The sequence below is a fragment of the Urocitellus parryii genome, chromosome 1 (genome assembly GCF_045843805.1).
Source record: "Urocitellus parryii isolate mUroPar1 chromosome 1, mUroPar1.hap1, whole genome shotgun sequence".
NCBI classification, from domain to species: Eukaryota; Metazoa; Chordata; class Mammalia; order Rodentia; family Sciuridae; genus Urocitellus; species Urocitellus parryii.
Genome location: NC_135531.1, coordinates 258,226,128 through 258,253,558, shown reverse-complemented (window position 1 = coordinate 258,253,558; position 27,431 = coordinate 258,226,128). Strand labels below are relative to the sequence as shown.

Genomic DNA, 27,431 nt, shown 5'->3' with positions numbered 1-27,431 from the left:
TTCTCATGAGGGTCTTATGCACATACATATAGATACTTTAGCCATTACACTTAAACATTCAACACATTACATTCAACACATTTAAGGACACCTCCAATGGAACAGACACACACATTGTCAAAAACCTCAGTAGTCCCAGTATGAAAACATTCCCACTCTGTAAGCCCCTGTTTCCCAGAATGGGAGGGTTTTTTCTTTCTTTTTTTGCAAGGTATGACATGATTTAGCTTATTGAAAAAGTTTCTAACAGAATTCCATACACTTGAGTGAAAGAGTTGGACTAAAAGGCAGAAAGACCAGCAAAATCATGTTCAAAACAGCTCAATACATTTAAAATATATATATATATATATATGTAAATAAATAAAGATATTTAGGATGACCCCTTACTTTTTAAATATTTGATATACATAGAGAATTTGAGTCAAAAGTCAAGAAACTGGAACAAAGCACACACATATATAGAAAGACTCACATAGCCCAGACAATTGTAATTACCAAACATAAGGCCTCTAATGCTAATTGAGCAGCATGATTTTTAGCAGGTAAAATATATCAGAATCAGAAAACCACTTATATGTCTACTTTTGCACTTGAGAATTAATTCAGCATTAAGTGTAAATAATGTGAAAATGTTATAAAACATAAAAGAGGCCATTTACCTCCTTGATTTTTCTGAATTTTGAGATTTTAGATTTATTATTTTATCATTAACTCACAGATAGCTTTCATTCTCCTAATAAATGGGACCATAACCCCAAACTATATTTGAAACTGTAAATTATGATATAAACAGTGCCTATTTAATAAGCAAGTCTAACAGAAAAATAATTTTTCTTTATGACTAAGGTGGGTTTAGTAGGTTTCCTCTTTATATACATATACATTTCACAGTCAACAAAGTCAACATTTACGTATATAGAATGTATTTTAAATCTCAGTGTAATAAAAGTTTATGTTAAACTTTTACTTCAGGACTAGAAAATACACACACTCACCCAATCATACCAATTTAGGTATGCATATGGATTTTTTTATGTGCAGTAGTTATGTAACAATTTTATAATGTAGACTGTTAAAATTACAAAAATCTATTTTGTATTCTTTGATGCCCAGCCCTTTAATAATCCACTAGATATTGGCCTCAAAGCTTTCCAAATTTCATACTTATCTTAAAGTAATTGAACTTCAAGTTAAAAGCCTATTTGTAAAATGTACAAGCTGAGTGTACAAGCTCAGTGTCTATGAAGAAATGGCTAACTTTATATATTTTTCCTCATAAACATAGATGTCCCAAGGATCATAAGAGTATTTTTACTATTGAAAAAAAAGTTATTTTACTGAACCAATTCTAACAACACTAACTTTAATGTATGAAAATATGCCCTGAAGGGCAGGCACAGGATACCACAGGGATGCCATAGGGGAAAGTAATCACATTTCCCAATAAATCCTAATCTTGGCATGGGTGTAGACAGGGCTAGAAGTGGGAATACTACCTCTTTTGATCTATTATATTTACATGTAGATTTTAGAATTATATAGCTGTTTAGATTCTTAATTCAGAATGATAACTGATAATTTCCAAGTATTCTCTAATGTGATTATGAAATGGAATCATCTTACGGCATCAGCATTCTGATTTAAATGTGCACTGAAAATGACAGTTGAAAAATAAATTTTGAAAAGTCCACAGCTCTAAAAATAGTATTTTTTTCTTCTTTTAAATGGCGACATTGTTGACCAAAACAAAAATGGCTGCAGGCTTATTTGTTATTTATTCACCCAAACTAATATTCTCTATATTGATTATTATCATGTAAATCACTACTTGTATAGCCACCTGATTTAATATTTTTGAAGCTATAAAAATAAACATTTGCATGAGATGTATAATGTGATACAACCTCAAAAAATTGCATTCTTTTCTTAGAATATATTATTTGTTAATATTCCTGTGAAAGCAGTGCTCTAATAGTATAGACTTTTAACTGCTCAAGGCTTCTTGAATCACAAAGTACAGTGAAATGGCTCTTTCCCCTTATTCTTCCCTGGTTTTTCTGGTCTTTACACAACTAAATCCTTTTAGCCTTTGATTTTCAAGATGTTTATGAAACCTACATAACTAGGTATATTAGCAGCAAAATCTACTCAGATTTGTGCCGCTCATTGGATGTAAAGTGCTGTTTTATAATTAATCTTTTTAATTAAAAGCAAAAGTATTCAACTTTCAGCAGAGTGATCCTCTCCCTGTCTTCTCTATACCTTCAATACTAACAAGATACAGAACTAAACATGAGACTCATCTAGGACTACATCTGTCTCTCCCAGCTCAGGAGTAAAAGTGAACTGGCTAGACAACAGGGGATTCTCCATGCCATTTTCCTCGCTGATGTGAAGCACAGTGTCTCCATGCTGTAGGAGGCTGGATGTCTCAAGGCCTGTGAAGTCATCAGGGTCTGAAAGCTGAGGAGAGAGGGGGCTGTGTGCTGCAGCACCTTGTGCTTCTGTGTCCTCCTTCTTTTCTCCTTCTTCAGTAGGGAGGGGTTCACTCTATGATCAAAAGGATCATAACATTGTGAACAAATAGGATGGATGCCAGAGAAGAATATCAAAGTATGTCGTGCAGCTATAACTGGACAAGGAATCAGAAGGCTAGTCCTGGTTCTAGCCTTTGTTACTGGTAAGATCTTACATAGACCCCTTTAGCTTTCTAAGCTTCAGTTTTCTAACCTGTAAAATGAGCAGAATTTTTTGTCCTGCTTACCTTATTGACAGTGAAGATCAAATGAGATAATAAGTGTTAAAATATTTTTATATATCTATACAAAGGTATATAGTAACATTGCCCCTTAGTTTTCTTTAAATACCACATGAGAAGAATGTGATTCCTATAGGGATTTACTTGTAAAAATCAAAAGAAGAAAAAAAAATGTCAAAATAAGAAAAATATCAAAATAATGAAAAGGAAGATCAAAAAAAAGTTCCTTTCATCTTACAGGAAACAGAAGGCTCTCAATGTAAAGTCTTCATCTAAATTATTAATTTTATTTATTTTTTCATTGACTATCCTTCAACTAGGTATCAAACACCTGTTTTCAATGGTTATTTCAATTGCAAAATATTTTCTTTAGGTTTTTGTAATTAAGATTACAAAGACTTCTCTTGGTCTTTTATAGTTTGGATATGAGGTATCCCCCCAAATCTTCTGTGTTTATGTGGGAATGTTTGGAGGTGAAATGATTAGGTTGTAAGACATATAACCTCATCAGCCCATCCTATTGTGAATAGACTGAGTGGTAACGATAGGTAGGTGGGGCATAGCTGCAGCAGGTAGTCACTTGAGGTGTGCACTGGAAGGGTTCATCTTCCCTGCAGCCCTATCCCCTCCCTGGCTGTCATCAGGGGAACAGCTTCTCTGCTGCAATGTTCTGCTTTATCTTGGGCCCAAAGCAATGTACTCTGCTGACTATGGACTGAGACCTGTGATACTGTGAGCCAAAATAAACTTTTCTTCCTCTAAGTTGTTCTTGCCAGATCTTTTGGTCATGATGACACAAAACTGAGTAGATATATTCCTAGCTATATACTTTACATAGATTTTCTATTTCATGATGGCAATACCATGTTTGGAAAAAATGTTACAGACCCAGATATATATGGAATAAGTTTGCTTATCCAAATGGTTCCTAGAAATAAGAATGTAGTGAGCAGTCCTTGCCTATTTCTTCAGTGTCCTCACCTTGGGAGATAAGCTGTGGAGATCCGCAACAACTATGGCCGGGGAAGACGTGAGGACTGGTTTGTCTAATCCTTCTGGTTTCCTGCACAGGGCTGGGCTGCAGCCCTGTGGTTGACCTATGGCAGGAAGCGTGTCTGTTGGGGCAGCGGTTGGCTCTGGCTGAGACTCAATGAAGGTAACAGATCGTTTCTGATCCACTGTAAGTCAGAGGTGAGTTAGTAAATAGGGGAGAAATTGGTGGTTGATGCTTAGTAACTGGCATTAGCCAGTGTCTCCTGGATTTTCTTAATGAAGACATTGCTGGGTTATTAATAAATGAAGGCATATTTGACTGTTTTGTATGCTTTGACTTCAACTTATTACAAACAGTAGGAACTGGTTAGGAAAATCATTTTTAAATAAATGGCCTAAAACGAGATTTGCAAGGAGCATTAGTAAACTTGATTGGCCCCTCATAACAACTGTCAAAGGACTTAAAAGTCCAGGAATATTATTCTTCATAGCTTTGTCTTCAGTAAGACAAATAATAATCCCAATTCCTGGCTCAAGTAGAAAAAAAAAAAAAACACCCTTTTTACTAAAATTTCAGAATATCAATGGTTTGGCTAGGACTCTTCCATTTCCTTAGGTTCATGGGGGTAGAATCAGGGTTAGGAAAGAATAAAAGGCATTAAAATTTTCTGGAGAATTTCTTCCCTTATCCTAACACCTCCCCACTGGCGTTTATCTGCATCTGCTCCGTTTCTGCAGGCCTTTTCATCTCACTTGCATGACATCATTTCAATGGCACAGGCAGAAGGGACCCAGGAGGCCTCACCAGATGGCTTCGTCTTAGGTTGAATACTCCTGCGAGTGGTTGACAGCCGAGCCCCATGTCTGTTTTTGGGTTCAGTCTGAGTCTTCTGCCGTGACAGTAGGGGACGTCTTAGCTAAAGAGAACAGGCAGAATAAAACTGGCAAAGGAGTCCAGCTGCCTGCAGGGAAAGCCGCGCTCAGAGGATTCTGACTATAGCTTGTACTTTTATTTTCATGTTCCCCTGGACTCCTGTTCTTACATTTATAGCTGATAAAATTCTTTCTGCATATTTAACTGTAACTGTTTTCTTCTGGTATCACTTTTAACCAATTCATTTCCCAATTATTATTCCTTTAATGTTCCTAAGAATATTAATTGACATAATTTAAAATTGTAATTTTGAGAATTTCAATGGATATACAATGAACAATTATTGCTTACTAACCAATCTTTATTCATCTAAAAGGTATAGTTGAACATATGCTAACTTTCAAGGAGGAGGTTCATTAAAAAAAAAAAAAAAAACTCAGATGCTGGCAAAATATCTTGTACCTGAATCAGTCAATTCTGGGAAGTTCCCTTTGAAGAAACAGTGCAGCTTCATTTCTATTTTTATTTAGAAAGTGATGTAAAATAACCCTACCTAAGGACATTTGCAAAGGTAATCTTTACTTCAATTTTGGTTTTAAATTAAATCATGAATCTTGAAATGAAAAAAGATTTTTTTCATCTTTGTTTCTCTGAAGAAACTGGCCTTAAATATTAAATCAACAGATCTTTCACTCTCAGTGAGATTGATTGTAAAGAAGATTTCTGGGTAGAGAACAAGCCCACTTAACTTTTCTAAGTAATCTTCTTTGTAAATAAGGAGATTCAGATCCGAAACAAAAGCTCAAAACTGTCTAAACACTTACCATGTTTTAAAGTTGCTCTGTACTGCTTATTTGATGTAAAGAGAAGGCAAAATATAATCTTAATATACATAGGCACTAAAATTCAAACAAAGCCTCCATTTCACAGGATGGTTCTTCTATTCTTTCAGGGTCTGCTTACCTGCCTCAAACCCCTCTTCCTCCCCAGTGGCTGCTGAATGAGAAGGTTCTGCTGGCCAGGTTCACTCTGCACACTTGCCACCCTGTCAAGCATCAACAGTGTTAGTGTACCCTAGAGAGAAGGCAGATAACCATCCTCTGGTGGGTGTTAGCCAAAACCACTTTTATGGAACAGTCACTTCAAAGATACCATTATCTTTGAAGGATGTTTGGGAAAGAGTCCCTGGGATGGGGGTTTTAAAGGTTTGGGTGGGAGGACAAGGCCTTGTAGCCCCAAGCTGCCAAAATTGAGATTCTGTTTTCAATCACTGATACTGTATCTGTCATTCAGCAAAATACTGGTTCAATCACACCCCTGGTTTGGAACCACCAAAAGGTTTATGATGTCGTATTCTAATCTCAATTTTTTTCCAAGGGGAAGGGAAAAGGTGGTGACAGACACACACAAACAACTCTATCACATGGATGGGAACACCTTTTTAAAAATTCCAATTTAAATGAAAATAAGATGGACAAATATCAAACACATCAGACACAGAATCCATTTGGGTGAAGGGGCACATTCAACACATGTTTGCAGCCTGAAGTCTCTGTGACTACTGAGTAAATGAGTAGTCACATGGGTAGAAATTTCAATGTTTTAAAAAATGATTTTAGATTTAAAAGGCTGGCAAAGTAATTAAGCTGTCATTACAACTCAGAAGCTTTAATATTGAGTAGCTGCACTCAAATATACTGTGCAGTTTATAAAAGCAACAACCTGCTCCCCCCAAATTTACTGTGTATGTGTGTTCTTTCATAAGCAAAAAAAATGACTACTGGCAGTAGTTGCTATTTTAGTGTTTAGTGAAACTGAAAATATTAATATGGCCCATGGTTCTTTTTCATTCTGCATGCAAGTATCATAGGTATTTATAATGGGGGAGTGGTAAAAAAGAAATACACTGTGCCCCAGACAACACTGTAATTCTGTGGATGATGCCAATGTGATTATTTGGTTAATGGGTAATTAATTTCTGCTTTGCCTTTGCAAAAGGAGAGTCATCTACAGATATTTTTTAGAGTAAACATATTCCACAGAGGAACCCAGAGTCAGCAACTGTCCAGAAAAAAAAAAAAAAAGAAAGGTTCTGTCTATTTATTTCCATTTCTTTAAAAAAAAAAAAAAACAAAAAACACCAAGCTACTCAAATACCTAGTTGCAGTTTTAAGAAGAGAAACTGGTGGCAAGATGGGAAATCAGATATGTTTCCCTGTTGTATAACAACTGGGTAATTATCACATAGTTGACACAGTCACTCTGTCATTTTTAAAAAGTTTTAACTCGTATTTTCACTAGAAGAAAATTGATGATTTCCAAAAAGGATTTGTCAATGTTTTTATGGAATAAGAATATAATCACACCATTTAGAGTACACAACACAAACTTCTAAAACAAGTACCCAAAACAAGTGTTTTAAAACTTTTTTGTTCTCCTAAATATCAAGTTCAAAAGATCTATGTACATTATCATCATATATGTATCTGTATACACACATCTACATATACATATATGACCTTATAGCATGTATAAACTTTCTGTGAAGATGAAAAACTATCCTAGTGGACCAGTGTAATAAATTCTGATAATCCAGACTATGTTGCTGGCATGACTGAAATGACATCTCCTTATGATTATACATTATAATGTGTCTATTAAATTGAAAAGAGTAATTATCTATATGTACAAGAGTAGAATCAAGTTTCTCCCAATACCAAGCAAAGCTTCCATTGGAATGGATTCTTCATTGACATCTAAATGTTACCTCAGTTCCCTTGGCCATAAAGGGAGGTTGATACTTACCAACTACCTCCCATTAAGGTAGAGAAAAGAAGTTAGTTGATGTCAAATGGTTTGATCATGAAAAGAGATGTATATAGCATGCTTTCTTGTTTTACATTTGATGTTTGTAATGAGTTTATTGCTTCTAGAACACTACAGGGAAATTGGTAATACAATGTTTTGAAAATAGTTGGGCAGAGAAAATGAATTTGAGGCAGTCCACTTGTCTCATTTTTATTCAGTAATCTGAGATTGTGAGGAAAAAAATGGTGCAAGAAAAGAAAAATATGCGTTACTCAGGGAGTGTTAAATGTCAAAACATAATGGTAATTTCATGATGATTATTCTAAGGGAGGATCACAAGCACCAAAATCTTCTCTGTGGATAGAGAGGTTTGTATCTAAGAAATGTATCAAGTTTAGCTTTAATAATTAGCTGTTCTAGGTAAATAATAAAGCATTTCATAATGGAATATATATATCAAAGATGAAATTTTAGAACCTGCCCCTGGAAATACATCCTAGCTGATAAATTTATGCTCCCTAGAAATATGATGCTAACATGTTTATATCTGGAACAAAAATGGGTGACTTAACTGTGAACAGTTAGGAGTCATTCATAATAAAGAGCCAAGAAATTATGTTAAAATGTAGTTTATGCAAAACACATTACTTTTTTGTAGTCTATATCAAACTGGAGTCACATATAAAAATTAGTTGCTCTCTGTATTATGTAATATTTCAGTTACCTGTAGGATTTGTGATGTATGACTATAAGATGTGTAATACTAAATCGAACCAACAAAAGACCAAGGTGTTTGCACTAAGAACCTTATACCCCATTTTCTTTTCAGTTTTTTCAAGAAGTTCCATCATAGTCCTCACATACTACAACTGTAATAATAAAATTTATTTTTCTCTTCAAGGAAGTACTATATTTTATTGGACGGTCTCAACGTTTTAAATATTATACTCTAATAGGCCATTGTGTCTTTATGAATAACTACAGTATCTATTTCATGTATCATAGTCATGAAAAGTTGAGATTACACCAAGATTTGTCAAAGTAGTGGGAGAAGTACTAAAAATTCTTATCTCATACAGAAAACTGATTTCTTGACATTTTTAATCTTGAGAATGAGAAATGGATGATTTCCATTTGTCTTGGCCAAATATGGTGAAACAAAAAGCAGAAGAAAACTTTCTAAACTGAAGTTAACATCTTACAATATGTTTAGAAGTGGATCATCCCATGTTATTTTTGATTAGCTAAAACATATCACCTCAGCAAGTCATATAATGGTGTAGATTTTAAAGAAGTAAATGCAATTGGGACTCAGCAGAACTAGGTGGTTCAAATTGTCAGCAAAAAACAAAACTTCTCATTCAAAATACAAGGAAGTAATTTACAAATAAAGAAAATTTATATACTATTAGGAAAAAGAACACAAATAACTTCTTTTCCCCCATTTAAACATGATGGCCTGGGTTGTAGTATGTAAACATATATGTATACATAACTTGGTTTCTTAAAATAAGGAATAGGCAAACAAGGGGCCATTCAGTAAAGCAATAAAAATTCATCTCACTTGATTCAAATTACAAAAAATGATAAAAGATGGAAGTATATTTCATTAGGAAAAAAAAACTTAAGTAGAAGCACTGAATGAGAACAGCACATGAAAAAATGAATGAGTATTTTTATTGCTTCTATCTGTGCCTTTGTCTTTAGTTTTAATAAGGTTATAGATGTCTGGAGGTTGAACATGAGACACACAGCATAGCCATTTACCCTGGGTGACTGCCTTGTGATGGAAATTCATAAATCCAGCACTGAAGGAGCCATAAGGCATTTTTAGAGAACAGGGAAAGAAACAGTAGACCAAATCCTACTTTGGATAGAACCAGCAAAAGACCAAGGTGTTTGCACTAAGAACCAATAAAAATTATTGTTTAAAATTTTCTTATCCTCCACAACATCCAGGAAAATATATTTTAAGTGCCACAGATTTTAGAAATTAGAGGCTGGAATAGAAAGGGGGGAAAATCTGGATTTTAAATATCTTATAAAAGAACCAATTCAGCAATGGCAAAGAACACATCTGTGTGTTACAACACACATTTTCTTAGCCAGTAATTCTCAGCTACATAAAAAGTTGAAATATTTATTGTACTTTAAGAGGACTTGCCAAGGTTTTATGCTGTGAAAATGTAGATGACCATGAGATAGATTCTACTAAATAGGTTATCTTTATTTCACCTACACTATAGTCTTTTTCAAATTGAAGCCACATGCTTATTTTTCACTGTGATTAAAATTACCCTGACAAAATCAAATAACATAAAAATTTCTCTTTAAAATTAGATTTTTGCCTTTCTATATATCTCTTATCCTAAAAAGAAATTATGACCATGGTGTGTGTGTGTGTGTGTGTGTGTGTGTGTGTGTGTGTTTGGAGTGGGGGAGGGAGAGAACATCTATACTGAGTTTCTACACCTCTAAGAGCAACGCCCTCCAGAGAAGAATATTTTTTCCATGGAATATTGATTGCTTCAGTTCATGAATTTCCAAATGAAATAATTTTTTATTCAAAGCACAGTGTTCCTAACAGGCTATTTCTTGGGATGAAGTTTTAAAGATAAACATGTTAACGTAATTAAAAAAAATCTTAAATCTTCAATAGGTGTGCAAAATTGCTTATTAATTTCCACCTATCCATCCAGTTTTCTTGGTCTCTTCCTCATTTAGCCCACTCAGTTCAACTTGCCCATTTGCCTAAAACAAGTGCTCTTTCACAGGCCAATTTTCATGAAAATTTAATCAAAATGTTATAGGGGGTGAGGTGGGAAGAACAGGATTTATTATTTTTCCTTAGGCATAATTCCTGATGTTTCCTTGGGCCAGATTTTCCTTAGGAGTACTTTGAGTGTATTTTAGGTCCTGAATACCAGAGTATGTGCTAACTATAATTTACATGGTTAGTGCCTTACTTGAGGATTTTAAAACTATGGAGTAATAAAGCAGTCTCATGCCAAAAAATAAGAAAGTCTGGAAACCAAATATAAAAACTATACTATTTTATAAACCCACCTCTTAGTAAATACCAAAAAGTTCCTCTCCTCCAAAGAGAACTTGGTGACATGATGGAGTTCAAGAGATACATTGCAGTATATGGCAAAGGTGGATGTGCTAACTGGTGGTGGAATGCCTCTGTGTTAATAGTATTATTTCAGAATCCAAAGTGAATGCCTCATCTTCCCATTTCTTAATGACGACAGCTGGGTCTAGGTGACTGACACCCAGAACTACAATACAAACATTATCAGAGCAACAGATCAACAACAGTTGATCTAAGGCAGCCATCAAAATCCTGACCACCTTGACTAATTCAACTATAGATAAAATTTATAGCTTTAGCTCCAAACCAGTTTCACCTAGCATAACATTGAGTTAATTCCCATTAACACTGGACCCAGGGCAGCCTGAATTGTTTTAGATAACTTCAGTCATTTGAACCTTGAGCCATCCAGAGAAGGCCAAATCATTTGGACAATTCATAAAAATAAACCCAGTCCCCTGCCTCCTCTCACTAACTCTAGACTGGTACTTATACTCAGCAAAAGGAGAATTTGGCCTAATTAGAAAAGTCTAGCCAAATGGAAGTCCAATTTAATACTTTCTACTCTCAGTAGGCCACTGAAATTATCTTCTAATCAAGTTTCTTTTGTCCAACATGCAATTTTAAGCATTAAGCAAAAGCGTTCTTTGAAAGCAATGGTTACACTGCTAGACTTGGTTCAGATGCTTCAGACACTGTAAACAATTAAGGAAAACTCTCTTAAGGATTGTTTTGTTTCTCAACTTCTTTGTCCCCACAGCTCTTGCTAATGGAATTAAGTTTGCACTCTGCAGCACTTCCACGTTTACCACCAATAAGAGACTGATCTATTAAGGCAGGGGCTCGCAAACACAAATGAATGTCATGAATCATGGATCCAGTTAATAATAATAATTAAAAAAAGACCCAATGATGGACTAAATTTCCCATTTTCAATTGCAAAAGAAAATGTGAAATCCAAACAAGGTGCAAGGAAAACAAAAGACAACCTTTCACAGGAACGGCCTCTCAACATTTCCTCATCTTTGTGATAAAGCAATAAACACGGGTATATTGTACTCACTACATAATGTTTTACCTTGAGATGGAACAAAGACACTCTAAGGATGAACAAGAAGCATTACCCCTAATGAGGATTAGTTGAGAGGTGTAAATTAACAGCACAAGATTAGGAATGTTTGACGCGGTTTATCTGAGTGTTAAAGGTGCAGTCCCCTTCTCTGAGCTTTAAATGAATAGTTGAGATATATCATTTGCATGAGACTTCTCTTACCAGAAAATGTTTTGTGTCTGATATTTCATGGCAAGTTTAAAGTAATCTTTGTGCTAGAACAGACATTTTTTTCATATGTGTAGTTTGAAGAAGCTACTATTTTAAATAGCTTTCCAAATAGCATACATCAAAGAGAAGGAATTATATAAATTGTAGTAACATGATTATTCTTCTGATAGCATGGTTGTTTTCTTACCATCCATGGTATCAGCTAAAAGACCTGGCTCAATTTAATACAAGGACTTCTAGATGATGGGAAGTTGTATTAAAAGGCCTCTGAAAAGCAATTGTTAATTAATCTCAGTGTGAAAAGGAATGATTAGATGGGACAAATTTAACATTTGGCATTATCAAACTTTCTGTTTATGGGGTGGTGGTGCTGGGGATTGAACCCAGGGCCTCACATGTGCTAAGCACATACTCTACCACTGTACTACTGAGCTACACCTCTATCCCCTGACATATCAAACTTTTTAGACATTAAGGGGAGAAGCCCCATAGAGAATTCTGTAGATTTTTTTTTTTTTTTGGTAAGATTTTTTAGGCCATTCATGATTCAACTCTGAAGCTGAAAATGATGGAGGGTTTGCTACACCTTTGACTTCCAGGCTCGAGTGTTCATGAAAAACAAAGGGCAAGGAATGGAAATAGGTATCAAGACTGGGAGAGAGGAGACAGAGAGACAGAGTTGACAGGGAACAGCTAGTTTCCCAGCACAGACACCAATAGACAGGTAGGCGTTGACACTGTACCTAGAGAGGCTGCCCTCAGCGGCCAGGCCCTGGGAGTCATCGAGGACATTAGGTTCACTGCAGGAGGGGTAGGGAGATGAAGCATTTAGGGAAAGAAAGTGCAAAAAGAAGAAAAAAGAAAACAAAAAGAAAAAAGAAAGAGAAAAAGGCATGCAATTTTCTGTTTCCAGGAACCAAAAATAAATTTAACAGAACAAGGAAGGAAAAGGAGACAGTCAACCATTTCACCTTGTGCTGGGTTTGTCAAGACATAGGACTCAAGGCAATGGGGAAGGAAGGACTTTGGATGGATAGGACTCTCAGAGGAGTGGTCTGTTTATTGGTCAAGAGTTAAAATGAGCTCCAAATGGACAAATGAGCTCTGAAACGCATTGGAGAATGAATCTGTAGAAGATGATACTATTATTTCTTTGGTAACCATTGTTAGGTGGTTATTATTTTTAACCTATCTCAAGTACTTAGTGCTTTATTGACCGGGACCCTGCTTCTTGTGCAATCTATGATGAAACCACTTACCATAACTTGCCACAACCAAACTCTTGGAATCAATGCCATTAAGGAAAGCAAAGAATGATGTCAATTTTCCCTGCTTAGTTTTGCATTAAAAATATAAGTAAATGAATGGAAGGACGATATTTTGGAAAATTCACATTTACCTCCTTACTCTCCATCCTCTAATGACTGAATTGTAAATGCTAAAAGAAGAAACCTGTCAGGTTGGTGGAAAAATAATTAGTTTATTGATTTATTTGGATGTAGATAGACTGAGATTTGTGAAAAGAAAATGTGTCATACTGTGGTTTTCCTTTGTGCATCGCATTGAGCCATGAGGCACTCAAAACATACTTATGGAATTGGGTGGAATTAAACCATTTAGGAAACTGAAGTAGCCCCAAAGAATTGAGGTTTACTTGATTGTTAAAATAGTCTCTGTCCCCAGGAAGAGGCTAATTTTCTCTAATGTGCAGAGACAGTATTACCTTCACTAGTCTTCTGAAATATGATTCAAGTCCAAATGGATTAACTATTTTATCTTTTCTGAAGTTCTAGTATATTTATATACTAAAGAGATTTTCTCCCTGAAAACAATGCTTTTTGGGGAGGTGTACCAGGGATTGAGTTTAGGGGCACTTGACCACTGAACAACATCCCCAGCCCTATTTTGTATTTTATTTAGAGACAGGGCCTCACTGGCTTTGAACTTGAGATCCTCCTGCTTCAACCTCCTGAGCTGCTGGGATTACAGGCATGCGCCACTGTGTCCAGCCCTGGAAACAATTTAATCCATTAATAACTATGTAGAAAAGGAATTGATAATCTGGATTATTTTAGGTAAACAACATAAAAACCTTCTATTTAAAATTCCTTTTATTCTATGGTTTAAATAAAACAAATAAATTGCTAGCTTTATTCTTGCTATAAACTTGTACATTGCTACCAATTAAAAATAAACTAATATCTACAAATATTAAGTGCTTATGTGACTTCACATCTTTTTTGGGACACACTGTTGGGCTTTTTAAATTTTTTTGGTTACAAATTTTACTTATAAAGTTTTTTTTCCAAAAGAAAACTAAAAATATTAGGCTAACAAATATTCAATGATAGGAACCTTTATATGTTGATATTTATAATAGTTAAAATACATATACAATATTATTTTCTTAAAAATATACAATTTACTTGTTAGTCATCTTTGTCATTTCACCCTATTCTTCGATATTCTTCAAAGGTTAGCTTTATTTCACAAACTTTATTTCATCAGTGCAGTTTTTATGAACCATTTGTTAAAGGATTTGAGTACAGCATAATTATTCCTACATATATATTTTTTAATCTGATCATTATCATGAGCCTGACTTATTATTTTCAGTGTGTGAATGGGCATGAAAAATATGGTGGGTATTAAAAATAAACAACAAACTAACAAAAATCCCAGAAAGCCAATTCTTTGAAAGAATTCAATTACTGACACGAAAATATCATTTTTTAAAAAATAGATAATGTTTGACTCTTATGTCAGATCATTTTCTATATTATACTTTTATTATATCTTAGAAGTTTTAAAACTTATGTTCTTAGATGGCAGATAACACAAAAAGGAAATGTTAAAAGGGTTTAGTCATGGAATCATAGAGCTATATATAGAGAAATTGCTTTAAAGATCATTTTGGCCAACCTCCTCATTTCACAGAGGGAAAAATTGTTAAATGACCTGTGCAGGGTCACACACAAGTGGCATAGGTCCCTTTCTGCTTGGTTAAACATCCCTACCTCCAGCTGAACCCTGATGACATATCAGAAGCCTAAACTTTACCAAATATACCAACCTGGTCCTAAGCTCGTCAATTCTCATTATTAGCTTAGTTAATGATGACTCTGAAATGTAAGAATGCCATTAGACCATCTGAAAGAAGACAATATATCTATTTATGGAAAAATATAAAGGAGAGACAATGCTTTGGTTAGAAATTAGGGTCCTTCTAGTAGCCTGGCCTAGAAAACTGCAAATTATTGCTTGCAAGTTTGTAGTTCAAAAATCCTTTGTTGAATGATCTATCGGAAAACATAACTGTCTCTTGCTTCTCCTTCAGTCTTTGTAGAATAACATGAGTATATTTTCAGAATTTCTACCTTTGTCCCCAAGTGCCAAGTATAAGATAGCATAGCTCTTTACCTCTGGCTGGGTAACATGCCCACCTCAGCCTGAGGTGCAGACATGCTGGAGACATGGCTGGAGAATCGACGTCTTCCAGTGGCACTCAGGAGGTAAGCTTCCTGTTCACTTACCACACTGGGCATGCTTACAGAGTCGTCTGAAAGGGCAGAGGGACAGAGTGTTATAAAAACAGTGATACTAATCAAAAAACACCAACCACAGCTCTACTTAGATTCCATCTGTGGCTTGAGCCTAATACTAGGGCTGTCACTAAAACTAAATTATCATTGATTTCTTTATAAGGATGAAAAACTAAGACCCCAGGGCCCTATGACAGCTCTTCAGGCCCACATATCTCCCTCCCTCCCAACTAGAACAGTTTTCATAAAATAAATGTAAACTTCTTGTCTGTTTTACAAGTATATTATTTCTGAAAACTTGACAGGCACTTGCAAATTAAAGATCTGAAAGCTAGAACTATATAAATTTTTAAGACATTCAGGAATAGTTTAATAGGGAGTTTGTTATTGAATGAGTAAGTATATTTCTTTGCCTTTTAAAAACTACTTTCAGTACATTATATGATTTCTCTCTTGTTTTGAGAAAGATTATTTCAGATATTTTTGGGAAAAATATTTGAGAAACTTTAAAGTCCAGAAATAAGTTCTTATTTTAACCAAAATTTTAAAATTTACATATGTAATCTTGTTTTCTCTATAAAAGCAGAAACTAATATATTCAAATCCAAATTAACTTTAGCACAGTATTTGTGACAAGCTGACTTTTCTAAGTGAGTTAATGTTTATTGCTGAACACTAAATATTCTTCAATAAGCATATCACGTTTGGGTGAATATATCTACTATATAAGATTATTCAATACCATCTATTTAAAATAATCCATAGTAATATTTATTTTTTAAAATGTATTTTTTAGTTTTAGATGGACACAATACCTTCATCATATTTATTTATTTATTTTATGTAGTGCTGAGGATGGAACCCAGTGCCTCATACATGCTAAGCAAGATCTCTACCACTGAGCCACAATCCCAGCCCTACATGATAATATTTCTAATTGAACTTATTTTGAAAAAAAATTGAATATGAAAAGTGCTAGAAGTTTTAATTTGTTGTGTAATGACTGACTTGAAATTGATTCTTATTATAGAATGGCATTTCCTTTTTAGATGTGTTCATAGACAAAGCTATCCAAAACATGATAGAATACCTTGAGCTATTTCTACAAAGGCTGCTTCTAGATTCCACTGTCTACCCCTTATTTGAACTCATATCACTTAACACTTACTTCCCCATATTTGTTTGGTGATGAATCACATTTGGTCTTCCACTAAGCCTTTTGTTAACTGTTCTATGTTGTGAATGCCTATCATTTCCCCTGTAGGACTACATCTGACATCTTAGAGAGCAGAGAACATGTGTTTCTCATTCTTCCTTGTATTATGTCTGGTAAGTGTTAAGTACAGGTTCAATGATTGGAAAAAATAGTTTAATTTTTAACAGGTAAATATCTGGCTCTCATACCCCTCTACCATATTAATTAACATATACCCACATCACAACCACACTTCACCATTTGTTAGGAACCTGCTTTCATCAGGATGACTATGATGTCTGAGAACAGAGATATTAGCAAAAAACTGCAAGCTCTCAACCAATGATATTCCTAAGATCTTAGCCACCTTTGAGTATGGCATCTTCTCTACTTTTTATCTGTGGCTCCTTCCCACTGGCTAGTCATCTGCTTATTCACAAGGTTGCCTGCAAAGTAGATTTAATTCTAAAAAAGAAAGGTAGTATCATTTCCCATCATGAAAAAAAAAACATGACTAATTCAAACATTAAAGACAAAATGGATTTCACTTTAAGTTCTGAACTATTACCAAGACTTAATATTTATTTTGAACTGCTGATCCTTGTCTTTCTTCTCATGTCTCTCTCTCTCTCTCTCTCTCTCTCATATTGGGATTGGATACAGAGGCACTTTGCCACTGAGCTGCATCCACATCCCTTTGTATTTTTTATTTTGAGACATGGTTTCACTAAGTTGCTGAGACTGTCCTTGAACTTGCAATCCTCCTGCCTTGGCCTCCACAGTCACTAGGATTACAGGCATGTACCAATGTGCCTGGCACTCATTTTGTTTATTGGTCAATAATTTTCGATTTTCTTTAAGCAGAATTTGAGGTGAATTTCCATGAGCAGTCACCAGGGTAATTTAGACACATTAACTGTACAGGTTGGATGCAGACAATATGATCATCCCTTTTTCCGACTAATATTTTATCTGACTAATCCAGAAATATTACTGATAAGTGTTTTGATGAGGCATTTCTTTTTTTCCTGTTCTACGTACCCAACTATAGTGAGACACTGAAACACTCATTCATCTTAGATAATTAAAATTCTAGCCTCAACTCCCAATTCCTCTATTTATTTAGTTCAGACAGGCTTTTTTGTTGTTTGGTATGAAGAGCCTAGGAGTGAGGATCTAGATTTTATTCTCAATCTTAAGGCACTGAAGCACAATTGTGCATTAAGTATTATATCAAGGTGTCTCAAAACACAAGTGGAAAATAACCAAGGCCATTTAGAAGCCCCTTAAATGACAGTGGTTTATAATGGAACCTCTAAATCTTACTTTTATTTCTTAAACCTACTCCTCTTCAGGATATATATGAAGTGTTTCTTGAGCAGATTCCTCTCATTTCATAACACTGCATCTTCAGCATACCATTAGAAGCTCCTGGACTGACCTCATCACTGGACTGGTTATTCTCTGAACTCAAATTTGGGTAATCCTCCCTAAAGACAGCTGCCAGTTTTATTTTGACTGGCATAGCCAGTTGGTTTCTTCTGAATTCTAAATATACACTCTGCCCACTTTCCTCGCCGAGTAGGGTCATGAAAGTGCTGGTTAGCCCTCTAAGCAAAATGTCCAGGAGAAAAAGAAACGTCACATATCCACAATTTAAATGAGTTAGTAGAAAAGGCTGAAATATGTAATCTGAAAAAAAATTTAAGGGGTCTTCTCAAGATTTACTTTTTGCCTGAATTCTTTCCAAATGACAGAGGCTATCAAGGAATTTATAGAAGAGCAGGAGTCACAGAATCCGTCACAATTCCATTTTGAATCTTTTTTTGTGAGCATGACTGATGGGATCAGAACTCAAGATGGTGAAAGGTAGAACTCCTTTCCAAGCCCTCACTGACATGACCAAGCTATCTCCTGCCCAGATTCTTTGGAGTGACCTACTTTCTTCATCCTCCTCGTCAGTCCGACTCAGGGTATCCTGGGAAGCCTGCTGGGATGGCTCGCTGTCCTGCTCCCAGACAGTGCCTGTGCCCGTGTTAGAGCGGGACATGGTGGCCAGGCTCAAGCGGTAAGCAGAGGTGGAGGTGCCCACAGTACTGATGGATGTCTTCCCTTGGTAGGCTGGAGAATAGAGAGACCAAGGGAAATTCATGTGAGGCTCTGGAAGGAAAGGAAATGTTTGCTTCAAAGTTCTCCCTGACCAACAGTATCTTTTTAGTTAAACAGTATGTCTCAGACAATCCTTAGGACAAAGTAGCAAATGGAATTGTTAACAAAAACAAAACAAAAAACACAGAAAAATCAATATTGGCCACTGATGAACTTACAATCTAATAGTTTGTTGGTGAGAACATGTACATCCCTAACAATGTAAAGTGTTTATTGACATTGTTCCCCTTTTGTTGCTTTTCTGTTTTATTTTCCAAGGCTGGTAGGACACAAATTAATTTTGACCTGAATTGCTACCTCCAACTTGCCAATTTTTACTGAGACATATACATATTTACCTTCTCTGACACAGCATATGGAAATAAAAATAAATCATAAATAAATGAACCCCATAATCCAAATCAGTACACATAATTGAGTGCAGTGCCATATGCCTATAGTTCCAGCTACTCAGGAGGCCAAGGCAGATTGACTGCAAGCTTGAGCCCCCCCCATCTCAGTGAGATTCAGTTTCAAAAATAAAATAAAAAGGGCTACTGATGTAGCTCATAGGTAGAATACTCCTGGGTTTAAGCCCTAGTACCACATATTCCACAAACACACACACACACAAACAAAAATCAGAATACGTATCAAAAATTCATTCTCATTCTCCTTTCCTGGAAATTATTATACATAAAGTATCTCTCAGTTCTATCAGATTTAGATCAGATTCTTTACCAGTTTAAGCAGAATATTTGAATGGCAATGTGAAAGTTTCAATGAGTTTGCTTCTCAAAATTTTTGTCTTTAACATATTATCTGCAAACAACAAAAGCTTTAGAAAGAAACAAAAAACCCAAGCCCAACATATAATATTTTACTTATGGATAATGATTGCCCTCTAATGGCAGAGGTTTTTTTCCTTCCACATTAATCTGCTATTTATATAATAGTAAAAAGTAAAGAAAGCAAAGTCAAAGAAAATCTTTTGAACAGTGTAAATGCCTCTTAGCCTGCCAACTCTAATTTACCTCTCCCCAATTTCATTTGGAAAAGTTAAAGGCTTTTCTAATTTAAAATCCCCTCCAAATTACCACTTTCTCTGCATATAAGTTGTTTAATCTCTATTGAATCTCAAATTCTCCTTATTCAAATGCACCTTGCATGTATTTGTGTGAATTAAAGGAAATAATATCTGTGAAACAATCAGATGCTCAATAAATGTAAGTTCCCCCTTTCAAAAAGGAAACAAAAGAATTCAAACAGGGTTCCCACTAATTAAATATTCAAGAAAGAGCTAAACTACCAAAACGAAGATTTAAAAAATACTTAGAAAAGAATAAAACTACTCCTTTGGTATCCCTTTGATTTCTGTTTTCCTGTTCATGATGATCACCTGGTCAAATCTACTGTTACATCATGACAGGTAGCTTAGACATGGTTCCCAAAAAGAGGAGTGTCCAGGGCATAGGGACTATTTGTAGGTCGTCAGCTCTATTTTTACAACAAATTCAAATTATCTCCATGCATACGTACCTGAACCACTGTGAACCGCTTCTTTTAGAATTTTTAGTTCACTATTGAACTCAGCAATGAGTGAACTCTTGCACAAAGGGCGTGGTATGAAGCGCCGCTCCAGCTGGTCAGCAATGTGTTGCCGAGCAGAAAGTTCTTCATGATTCTCTGCTGGTTGGGCCAGAAGCTAAAAGGAAGGCATTGAGTTCTCAGGGCATTAATTTCCCCATCTGAAAATTAAGCTAATTACTATACCTACTGCAAAGTTTAGTTGAGAGGAATAAAAAAGATAGCGCATGTGAAGTCCTTAGAATAGTACTTCACAGAGGAAGTGCTTTCTCTAAGCAGGAAGTACTTTCTCTACACAGGAAGTGCTTACTCTATACAGGAAGTGCCTACATTGCTTTGATTCTCTGCCTTCCAGAAACAGAAATAGGAAAAGGACAAGAGTAGATGCGTAGATGTGTACTAAATACCTTGGAGGAAAAGCATGCCTTAAATATCCCATCTTTTTTCATATGTTTAAAATAATTATCTCAGTCATGCCACAGACAATAGAACAACATTCTCCAGAGGATTCCATTAGACCCATTCTTTTTTTTTTTTTTTTTTTTTTTAAGGGAGGGGGCTAATAAATGGGGAAAAGGTTAAGTTTTATAGTTTCTGATAATTGTGAAGGTACTTCTAAAGTGAGATTTTACCATCTGGATACATTTTGGGGCTGTTTTCTCATCAAACATGGTATCAACGAGCCCTGCTAGCTGGCTACAGTACATCCCACATGCACTCCTGCCACAATCCTGACTTCCTGAAGAGCAGCACATTCACAGAGTTTGTCACTCCAGGAGAAGCACACACCACACCTTGCACTGGATGAAAGGGCGCAAGAGCACGAAAATGGGTATCCGGGTCCGCACAATGAAGTCGAGGAAGTCCCACAGGGCCAGGCCGCCCACCTTCCGCAGAGCCATCTCCTTCACCTGCAGGCTCAACCAGTACCACTGGCTTCCCAGCTGCCTCTCAAAGCAGACGAGAATCACCTTCAGAGCTTTACACCAGGAAAAGAGAAAAGTGAGGCTGAGGGCTGCTGCTTGAAGGAACCCTACCCTGAGCCTCTACCCTGGATGCATCAGGAATTTTTCTGAATTTCTAAAATTCAATCATTTCCAAAGACTCAACATGCATTCCTGAGTGAGTGTTCCTGACATCAAGGTGAAAAATTGTATAAAACAAATGTTTTGATGCTAATTAGAATACAAATATCCTTGTTAAATGCATTGAACTCCTATTTTGGAAAATACAAAGTAGTCTACACATGTGAATCCCTGGTTCTAATGACATTTCTATTACATTTTGTGCTGGCCAATGTTGATTTTCTGCCCTTCTGCTTTCCACCTTCATCACAATAACACAATACACAAGTTGTATAAAAGGGGCTCAAGAACACAGATGCTAGATGACTTGGATTTGAAAACTAGCTTGACTTTGTGTCTTTAGGCAAGTTACTTAACCTTTCTGGGTTTCAGTTTCTTCACTCCTAAAATAAGAATAACATTAACTTCTGAGAATTGTGGTAGGCATGTGAGATTTCACTGTGGATATTATAAAGCACCGAAAACACTGGTTGATGATTAATAAGTTTTCAAAATAAACATAAAAAAATTAAAATAGAGATGCAGTAGTCTGACCAAATAAACAAAGTAAAAACAAATCAAAACCCTTCATTAAAAAGGCAGAAAGTGGGGAGGACTGAACAATACTTACTCATCAAGTGTTTTTATTATATTCTTGGCTTACATAGTAAGCCATTTCTCCATTAGACTCTGTGTGCTCCCCAACTTCATTTAGGGCTCTATGCCAGAGTTTGGACCTTATTTAAACCTGACTTGTTTTCATGCCTGGGATAACTGAGCATCTGTATGGATAGGTCCTGTGCACATGCATTTTTTCCCCTTCTCTTTTTTCATCACATCCCTTTTTAATGCCGTCAAACATCCCACACACTTCAAATTCCAAAGCCCCATTTTTAATCAGTGTGTTCGCATTTGTCTGATATTCCCTGACAAGATCTGATTTGGTGATTTGAAAATGTCAGGCAAGATTTTCTCAACTTTCTCCTTTTGAGATTTCCTATGTCAGTGCTTCTTATTCTCACTCCTATGGTAAGAGTGGTTTTTTCCCTTCCCTGAGGTCATTCAGGACCAAAGAGTGATTTTCTATTGTTCCATGGAAGAGAAACAAGTTAAAGGCATGGATAGTCTAGGGAAAGGTTGGAATTGAATCAAGAAGGGAACTGGGAAGCCTATGGGGAGAGAATAAGTGGGCTGGTAAAGATCACAATGGGAATTTAAAGATGACATTGAAAAGGAAAAAAAAAATTGCTAGTAGGGGGCATAAGTACTGAAAGTCCAGCAAGTCTAACAGCACAGGCTAAGGACTGCCTACTTCCAAGGGCTCCAATCACATAGCTGACAGACCAATCCAGGAATTGTACAGCCCAGTGTCCTTTTATACCAGGCTGTCTAGATCAGATAACGATTATCAAATCTCACAAGAGATCTTGTACTTAATGAACAAGAAGGAATCTTTCCTGAAGATACCTTTCTTTTTATAAGCTGTCTGTCCCAGTCAGCTTATAAAAACAGCAAAGTAATTTAGGCATTGTAGATATGAAAATACTTTGTTTTGACATATGTTTACTGAAGAAAACAAGATTTGCAAGGATGTTTCTTGTTTAAGTGGCTTCTTTAAATACTTTGAGGCAAGGTGGAGAGAGAGTGGGGGCAAAGCACCCACCCAGGTATGCTGCTTGGCTGGTGGACTCAGCCAGCCCTTCCCTGCGCAGATCCTTTCCTGCATCCCCAGGGGTGGAGCAGTGGGCAGGGGAGCTCTCCAACATGAAGTTCTTGCTCCTAGAAGTGCTGATGATCCGGGGTGGCAGAAGCACATTAATGACCGTCTGCAGCAGCAGCTGCACCTCAGGCTGCTCCAGCCATGGGCTATCTGAAGGGCAGAGTTTGGGAGAGGAAGCAAGCGTAAAGGAAAACAGTCACAAGGTAGACTTTCCACATTAGACATAGAAAAATTCAGTTCTTTTTCCAATTCCAAACTAGAACACCCTGGAAATTGGGTATTTCCTGCCAAGTACAGCTTCTCCCACGGACGGACACCAAGTTCCTGGCACCTGAGTATTCTCCATAGTTTTTCTCCAAAGAAAAGCTTGCGTTCTTAGCCAAATCTCCTGCTTTCCATTTCAACCTTCTTTGTTTTCACAAATACTCATAATGAACTGACCTTACATTTGAGGTAAGCGTTTCCTAAAAGAAACCCCCCCCCCTAAGAAGGAAGAGTAATGAAAAAAATATCAAAATCGAATACAGTGGCAGAATTTCTGTAACCCCAGTGGTAGTATTATAAAGTCCATTCACCTGTCAATTCTCATCATATTGAAATTTACTTCAACTAATACCATTTTTTCATAACTGAATTGAAACAAGGTACTCCTGTTTTTTTGCTGTACTGAAATGATTTTAAATAGGATGTATCTTCTAAGAAGAAGAGCAGAGAAACTCTTGTTCCAGGGCAGCTAAACTGAAAAGAAAGAAATATTCTTATTTTCTAAGGTAATCCTATTTAAACCCTTCAGATCAACTTCATGTGATGGCTTTCATGGGAAAAGGAAAAAAAGAAGTAACAGCCTGATATACATAAGAAAACACAACCACACCGATAAAGTTCCTTTAGTTAAATTAATCAGACCTTTGCTTCCAGATCCTACTGTGAGCACAAATGGGATGAGTAGATTTAAAAGCATCCCTTCCCTTCGCTCTTGATTGGTGAATGGGGAGATCACATGGCTTAAAGGAAAATCTTCTTTTAGTGCCTGTGCAGCAATAATAGAAAAAAAGATTAATTGACCACCATACTCATTTATTATGTTTGTTTTCACACAGCATGATGGAGACGGTGACCCCCTGCTGACTTCTCCTGTAAACTATGAGTTCAATTGTCTTCTGTGCAGCACAGCAGATTCAACCAAAACTGATACTGTACCATTTGCTATATTCCTAAAAAGACAGCAACATCTTGAATATTAAATGGAAAGTTATGACACTTAGGGTCAGATACAGAAATAACCCTGTATCCCCATTAATTTTCTTCACGTTTCCACCAATAAATATTGTAGAGACAAAAGGAAGAAAATGAGAACTTGCCACTTGCTCCATTTGAGAATTATTAAAAATCCTCTGACCCCTGCCTAAGGCTTTCTCTGAGCCAGAAAGCAATGAGCAACACAGAGAGAAATTGATGATCTTTAAAAATGGGTTATTAAAATGTATCACATTAGGGATGTCATTGCTTCCCTTTAGCATGGTAACCACAGCTCTTAATATGTGTGCTATCATCTACCCATTATTTGGATGATGACCATCACTTAGTGGTCAGATAATAGGTAAATAAGTTATCCATTTACATCACTTGCATCTTTTCCATTGATCATAGAGCTTTTCACTGGTTTATTGATCTTTACAGTTGACTGACAGAATTAGGCAGGGGAATTGGGATTCTGCACTTTTTGCTTTGGAAATGACTATTTTAATTTTATAAAGTGGGGAAAATTTTTAAAAATTACCTACAATATTCAACCCACAATCATTAAAGAAAATTAAGATATTCAAAGTCTAGTAATTTGAAAGAATTCTTTCTGAAAACACCTTAAAACTAGACTTTGAACACTACCGCCTGTTTTAATTAACAATTGTGAGCTGATTATCTGAAAGCCTTCATTTTGCATACATTTTAACTGTCCAAAGTGGTTTCTGAAGTTGTGGCAGGACTAAATGACTCTGCTATTTTTGAGATCTCAAGAAGAATTACAGAAGTACAACTTAGGGCCACGCTCAGGGCTGAAGCTCCAAATTTTTCAAAGTTTGGAGACGTACACACTTTGGTTTCACAGATTTTGCCCAGCCTTTGCAGAAAGAAAAAGAGAACACCATGATCCGGTGCCTCAAACAGCAACTTAATGAGCGTGACAAACAGGTAAGCAGTCACACCTGTATCTGCAATGCTACAAGCCGGACAACAGCTGTGCTGAAGGGCAGAGGTGGTGAGAGATAAGGGCTGAGATGAAGAAGGGGTAATCCATCAGCAACACTGGAAGGTCCTACCACTCCCATCACCTGAAATACAAACAGAGCACATGACCAGCCTTGACCATTGCAATTTCATGCAGCCATAGTAAAGGAGTCTCATTCAATAATAATAATAATAATAAATTGAAGGTTGGACATGTTACTTTCCATCTTTTCTTTCTCATTGCCTTTTTCTGAAGGCATGTAATGTCTGGAGTCAGTCAATCATTATGCTGGATTCAGCCAAGGTTTTGTAGAATGTTGTTTACAGCTAACTATGTAAATAATGAGAGATGAACCAAAAAGCTAGTCTAATCGGGAGATAGGACACTTACTTGTGGATTCAAAGGAGTGCAATCAACATTCTTTGATGGAGCAAATACTGACAACAATGATGATGGCAACAGCTCTATTTGCACTAGGCATTACAACTACAGATTTATTGCCCAACTAGTTAAGCAGCAGATCCCATTCCATGAAATGCTCTAACATGGTTTCCATACATTGTACAAAACCTTGTCAGGAACAGACTCTAGATATTACGTAAATGATTAAAAATATTTTTTCTTTATATAAATTCTAGACTGGCCAACTCATATTGTCATTTTGTTCTTAAAAAAAAAAAAAGCCCTTTTGGCATTTTAAGGTCCCCACCCCAGACTACCTCAACCTCTAACAAATTGTGCAGTCTCCACCACCCCACTCTCCAACTGGCAGCCCTCAACTCTCAGCGCAACTTTAAGAGGTGAATTGTCAAAGTAGTGTATGGGAAGCAGCACGCCAAAATCCCATCTGCAGAGTGATGGGCCCCTGTATCTTCCCATGTACTACCTTGAAATGTACCTCACTATTTTCAGTGTCACCTGAGCCATCAGTTTTCATGGGTAGGTGGGGCACAAAGTGGTTGACCTGTAAATCTTCATTTCAGAGAAATCAATAGCAGAGTTAAACTGTGCAAAGTTTTATAAGATTGCCACTTGGCTACTCACCAGATTGACACAGACATTGATCAGTGACCTAAGGTGAGGCAGGAAGGATATGATTGGCTGCCTCTGAAGTGTCAAACAAACCCCTTCAATCAAATTGCTGGCAGGCTCCCACTCAACCTGTCGCCTGGAATACAATATAGGAGCCATTAGCGGCATGGCTCCCTTCTGGAGACAGTCTGAAATAAGTGAATGACACAGTGATTCTGACGCCATCTAATACAGGACATGTGTCTGAGACGACAAAGTGCTTCACACGGGATGAAGTTTACCCATGTTGTTCCAAAAGTACAGAGCACACTGGGAGAGAAAGAAGATACTGAAAACGCAGCAGAGGCACTCCTGCCCCATCGACTAATGAGACAAAATCTATTGAAGAAAAAACAGAGATGATGAATGGGTTGCATTTTAAGATCCCTGTTATAGGCTTTCAGGAGGGTCCTTAGGAAACCCATCACATGGGTTAATCACTTCCACCAGAACATTTCTGAAATCTGTTTATCAGACTACACTTAATCTCATCAGTCTTTATACTGGATTTCTCCTAACTAGAATTAAATGGCTTCACTCTTGTCAAAAAGATCACGCTAGAAGAAAACAGCCTATTTTAGAAGTGCTCTTATTGGCCTCCCAAGAAGTGATATTTTTGGCTCTTCTCTATAATAGTATGAGTGGTGGTACACATAACCAGTTAGATGACCATGGATTTTCTGTAATATAAATCAATCCAGTCTGTAAATTGTTCCAGTAATGATAGATTCTTTACTTTGACTTCAAAATAACAGGTCGAGCTTTGTTGATAGCAACACTACTTCCATATATTTTCTTGGAAATACTTTCTAAGCTTATATTTCCTACCAAAATGGAATCTCTGCAAAGACACAATGAAGATATAGTCATAAATGAGGATAACTGACATCCCTAATGCTGAGTGCCCAAGTAACCCACAGGCCAGGTTCAGTTAATATTTCTTGTGTTGAACTGTGTCACCTAAATAAATAAAATCCGAGCTAAGTTCATATACATCATGCCTCCCAAGAAAATTGCCTGCAACTTGGCCAAGTCTATGCATTAATCCAGATATCTACTTTTGGG

General features: G+C 36.3%; 1 protein-coding gene across 5 annotated transcripts in view; it reads right to left on the bottom strand.

The window, feature by feature from the left end:
* Window positions 1–1,864: 1,864 nt before the first annotated feature.
* The window catches only part of Unc80 (unc-80 subunit of NALCN channel complex), a 184,564-nt gene continuing 158,997 nt past the window's right edge, over window positions 1,865–27,431 (bottom strand). For 4 of the 5 annotated variants that reach the window (XM_077799344.1, XM_026403350.2, XM_077799345.1 and 1 more), the window contains 13 exons: window positions 26,340–26,463; window positions 25,273–25,398; window positions 23,975–24,098; window positions 23,012–23,218; window positions 21,079–21,263; window positions 20,237–20,402; window positions 18,491–18,670; window positions 15,233–15,371; window positions 12,556–12,612; window positions 5,592–5,673; window positions 4,560–4,671; window positions 3,743–3,939; window positions 1,865–2,553 (listed from right to left, as the gene is read on the bottom strand). In XM_077799344.1, the coding sequence (XP_077655470.1) occupies window positions 2,290–2,553; window positions 3,743–3,939; window positions 4,560–4,671; window positions 5,592–5,673; window positions 12,556–12,612; window positions 15,233–15,371; window positions 18,491–18,670; window positions 20,237–20,402; window positions 21,079–21,263; window positions 23,012–23,218; window positions 23,975–24,098; window positions 25,273–25,398; window positions 26,340–26,463 (1,963 nt within the window). In that variant the 3' untranslated portion in view covers window positions 1,865–2,289. The remainder of the gene's footprint in view (window positions 2,554–3,742; window positions 3,940–4,559; window positions 4,672–5,591; window positions 5,674–12,555; window positions 12,613–15,232; window positions 15,372–18,490; window positions 18,671–20,236; window positions 20,403–21,078; window positions 21,264–23,011; window positions 23,219–23,974; window positions 24,099–25,272; window positions 25,399–26,339; window positions 26,464–27,431) is intronic. The other variant, XM_026403351.2, reaches the window with a different exon arrangement.